At 44.3% G+C, this 4048-nt stretch overlaps 1 protein-coding gene across 1 annotated transcript; it reads left to right on the forward strand.

The window, feature by feature from the left end:
• The first annotated feature begins 205 nt into the window (after positions 1-205).
• LOC119311397 (putrescine hydroxycinnamoyltransferase 3-like) lies at positions 206-1855 on the forward strand. The gene has a single exon (XM_037587036.1). It carries the CDS (start codon positions 370-372, stop codon positions 1672-1674), a length of 1305 nt encoding a protein of 434 aa, XP_037442933.1. The 5' UTR covers positions 206-369; the 3' UTR covers positions 1675-1855.
• The last annotated feature ends 2193 nt before the right edge of the window (positions 1856-4048 follow it).

Here is a 4048-nt window from a genome sequence, read left to right on the forward strand (position 1 = left end):
GGCCGGCGGCCAGGTCAAAGTCTCAACTCGCATCTCCATATGTGCTCGTAATTAGCAACGCTAGATTATTTGACCATAACAAAAGTAGTTTCATGACTTATAATCTCACCAACCCTTTCCCCCGCTCCTTCCAAGTTCCAACCGCCCTGCAAGCTGCCTATAAATAGCTCGCGCCACTGTCCGAACAAATCGTACAGCACAAAAACCGCAAGCAACGCACGCAACAAGGACTCGATCGACATCGAAGCTCGAGCTAACCTTGGCAACTTGCTACAATCTCTCTCTTTCTCTCTCTCTCTCGGTGATCAACGTCGACCGAGCAACTACACCCAGCTGCAAGGTGCAAGCAAGCTAGCTCGACAGTTAGCAATGGAGGTTAAGGTGTTGGGCTCCAAGCTCGTCAAGCCCGCCTACAATGGCGGCGCCGCGCCGGCACCATCCACCGAGTACATCCCTCTGTCCATCTTCGACAAGGTGACGTTCAACATGCAGATGGCCATCATCTATGCCTTCGCCGCGCCGGCGCCATCCACGGCCGCCATCGAGAATGGCCTCGCCACGGTCCTCGCCCAGTACCGAGCCTTCGCGGGCCAGCTCGGCGAGGCGCCCGACGGCACGCCGTCCTTCATCCTCAACGACCGTGGCGCGCGCCTGGTTGAGGCGACCGTAGACGCCGACCTCATCGACATGGCGCCAGCGAAACCCACGCCGGAGCTGCTCAAGCTGCACCCCGACCTAGAGACGGAGCACGAGGAGGTTGTGCTGATGCAGCTCACGCGGTTCCGGTGCGGCTCCCTCGCCGTGGGGTTCACGTCCAACCACGTCGTCGCCGACGGCCACGCCACCAGCAACTTCCTCATCGCCTGGGGGCGCGCCACGAGAGGCCTCCCCATCGGCCTCCCTCCCGTGCACCACCACAAGGACCTCTTCAAGCCACGGTCGTCGCCTCGCGTGGAGCACGACCACCGCAACAGGGAGTACTACCTGCCGTCGCCCTCCGACGTCGTCGGTCACCACGGCGATGCCGCCGACAACATCGTCATCCATAAGGCGCACTTCTCCAAGGACTTCATCGCCGGTCTCCGAGCCAAGGCGTCAGAAGGGCGCGGCCGGCCGTTCAGCCGGTTCGAGACCATCCTCGCCCACCTCTGGCGCACCATGACACGCGCGCGCGACCTGAGCCCCGAGGAGACCACCAAGATCCGGCTGTCCGTGGACGGGCGACACCGGCTCGGCCAGCCGGCGGAGTACTTCGGCAACATGGTGCTTTGGGCTTTCCCGCGCTCCACGGTGGGTGACCTCTTGAACCGGCCGCTGAAGCACGCGGCTCAGGTGATCCATGACGAGGTGGCGAAGGTGGACGGCGCATACTTCCAGTCGTTCGTAGACTTCGCAAGCTCTGGCGCCGCTGAGAAGGAGGGGCTGGCTCGGAGCGCCGTGTGCAAGGACGCGCAGTGCCCGGACGTGGAGGTGGATAGCTGGTTGACGTTCCCGTTCTACGAGCTGGACTTCGGCACGGGGAGCCCAAGCTACTTCATGCCGGCCTACTTCCCCACGGAGGGGATGCTTTTCCTCGTGCCGTCCAACTTCGGCGACGGCAGCGTCGATGCCTTCGTACCCCTATTCCAAGAGAACCTCCAGGCGTTCAAAGAATGCTGCTATTCCATGGAGTAGGTGGCCTAACTGTTAATTTGTCGAAGAAACAGTGAGGCATACATTAGTTGATTCATTGAGAGGGTGGCAGAAAAAAATAATGTTATTTCTTTTTCTCTTTGAGAATTGAATAGTGCTACTGTGTGTACACAGATGTTATCTTGTACAGTACGTAACATGAGTTTTCAGATTAAAAAATTTACTAGCGAAAAGACCCGTGTATTGTAACCGGAGAAAAAAAATCATAATCTAATCTATAATAGTCATGACCACGTTTTGCTGCATCACCGAGATACACGATCATTTTTTTCTTATTGAGACATTTCTTTTTTGAAAATAACTGTACTTATTTCGCAAATAGTCAGTTACAAACATAGCCTAGACGTATTATCATTGAGAAGCCGCGAGAGCCGCCAACCAAATACTGGGCCACCAAATCTCCCGCAAGAAGCTGCGGCGTCATAAGAGCATTATACATGTAACGTATTTGTAGACAATGTGCATATATAAAGTGTTACACTTCAATCATAAAAGCAAGGAACAACTTGTCCGTGCTTTGGATTTGTGTTGGTGTCAGACATAGACTAACATAAGAAAAGGTGACATGTTCATTCTCATCATGAATAATTGGCTAATTTTAATATATAAATTACCTTTCAAGTTAATTAACCAGGTGTAGAGAGACATTACCTTCATTAGATATATATTATTGAGAGCCTTAAATCTTGAGGATCGCACAGTTATGCATAGAAACTAAGAAAGTAGATGAATAAGAAATCGATGTTTAATTTGTATAAGTTACCAAATGCCCATTCGTGATAACAAAATTCCATCTGACCTTTGTTTTCACATCAACCCTATAAAGCTTAAAGATTACCAAATGTTTATAAATTCTAAAAATGTTCCTGCTTTAAGAACAATGTTTGGAAATTTCAAGTTTGTTTCAAAATTTCAAAAATATTCTTGTTTTCAAAAGTGATTGGAATTTTTAAAAAATGTTTGTGGTTTTAAAATTAGAATTATAAAAAATATTCTTTAAAAAAATCACAAATTCAATTTTTTTGACAATGTAAAAAAAGGTTTGCATGTTTTAATTTTTTTAGAATTTCAAAAATGTATCCGCTTTCAAATTGTGTACAAAAATCCAAAATATCTCCTCATTTAAAAAAATTTGTTCAGGAAATAATAGAATGTTCTCAGTTCTGAAAATTTGTTCACAAATGCAAGAAATGTTCCCCTCTTTTGAATTATTTACAAATTGAAGCATTGTTCGCATTTTTAAAAAAGTATAATGTTTGAAAAAAGTGGCAATTAAAAGAATTATTCTGAATTTAAGGACATGTTTAAAAAAAGAAATAATATTCTGATATACCCCAGCAGTTTTTTTTTCAAAATTCACGCGGCTATATAGTCACAAAGACTCACAAGCTCTATTGTTTAACTACATGCCTCCGTGAACAATTTGTCTCTAGTTCTATTCATGTGTAGCACACAAATATTATAGGATTTTTTTCACCGGTCGTGCATGGTTGCTACTCCGTGTGCAGGCCCAGGAGGGGCGATTACAAAACCTATTTTTTCATCCGATATTATGTGGGCCGGCCTTGGTGGGGGGATTCCCGTGTCTGAAATAAAAAAATTTAGCCGCTACTGCATGGGTGTTTCCTCTTTGGCATGTACTAGATCACGGGAGCTCCTATACGGGATGGTGAAGCCGGGATTGGAACCCTGACTGCCTTTGTGGTCAAATTCGAACACAGCCACTAGGCCGATCTATCCACAATGTTTATTTTGAGGACAAACAGTCCCTATTATATATCAACCTGTATTATTTCATGATAAAATGAAAAATGAATGCACAATATAAAAAACGTGAATTTTAAGAAAGTTCATAAAATTGAAAAGGTTCATACAAACTGAAAAAAATCGTGAATTTGAGAAATCTTCACGAATTTGAAATAAGTTCACAAAATTTAGGAAAAGCTCATGAAATTTCGAAAAAGTTCACAAATTTGAAAAAAGTTCATCAATTTTGAAAATAGTTCACCGATTTTGAACAAAAAGTTCAGCAATTTTTTAGAAGTTCATCGATTTTGAATAAAAGAGTTCATCAAATTTGAAAAAACAGTTCACTGATTTGAAAAAAGTTCGCTGATTTTGAAAAAAGTTCCTTCACTTAGAAAAAGTTTCATCGTAAATTGAAAAAAGTTCATCGGAATTGAAAAAGTTCATCAAAAATTGGAAAAAGTTCATCGAAATTGAAAATAGGTTCACCGAATTTGGAAAAGTTTATAAAATTTCAAAATAGTTCATCGAATTTGAAAAAAAGTTCATGAAATTCAAAAGGATGCCCGGGGAACCTGTTCGTACAAAAAGAAAAAAAACTGAAAAAGAA

The sequence above is a fragment of the Triticum dicoccoides genome, chromosome 5B, assembly GCF_002162155.2.
Source record: "Triticum dicoccoides isolate Atlit2015 ecotype Zavitan chromosome 5B, WEW_v2.0, whole genome shotgun sequence".
Taxonomy (NCBI): domain Eukaryota; kingdom Viridiplantae; phylum Streptophyta; class Magnoliopsida; order Poales; family Poaceae; genus Triticum; species Triticum dicoccoides.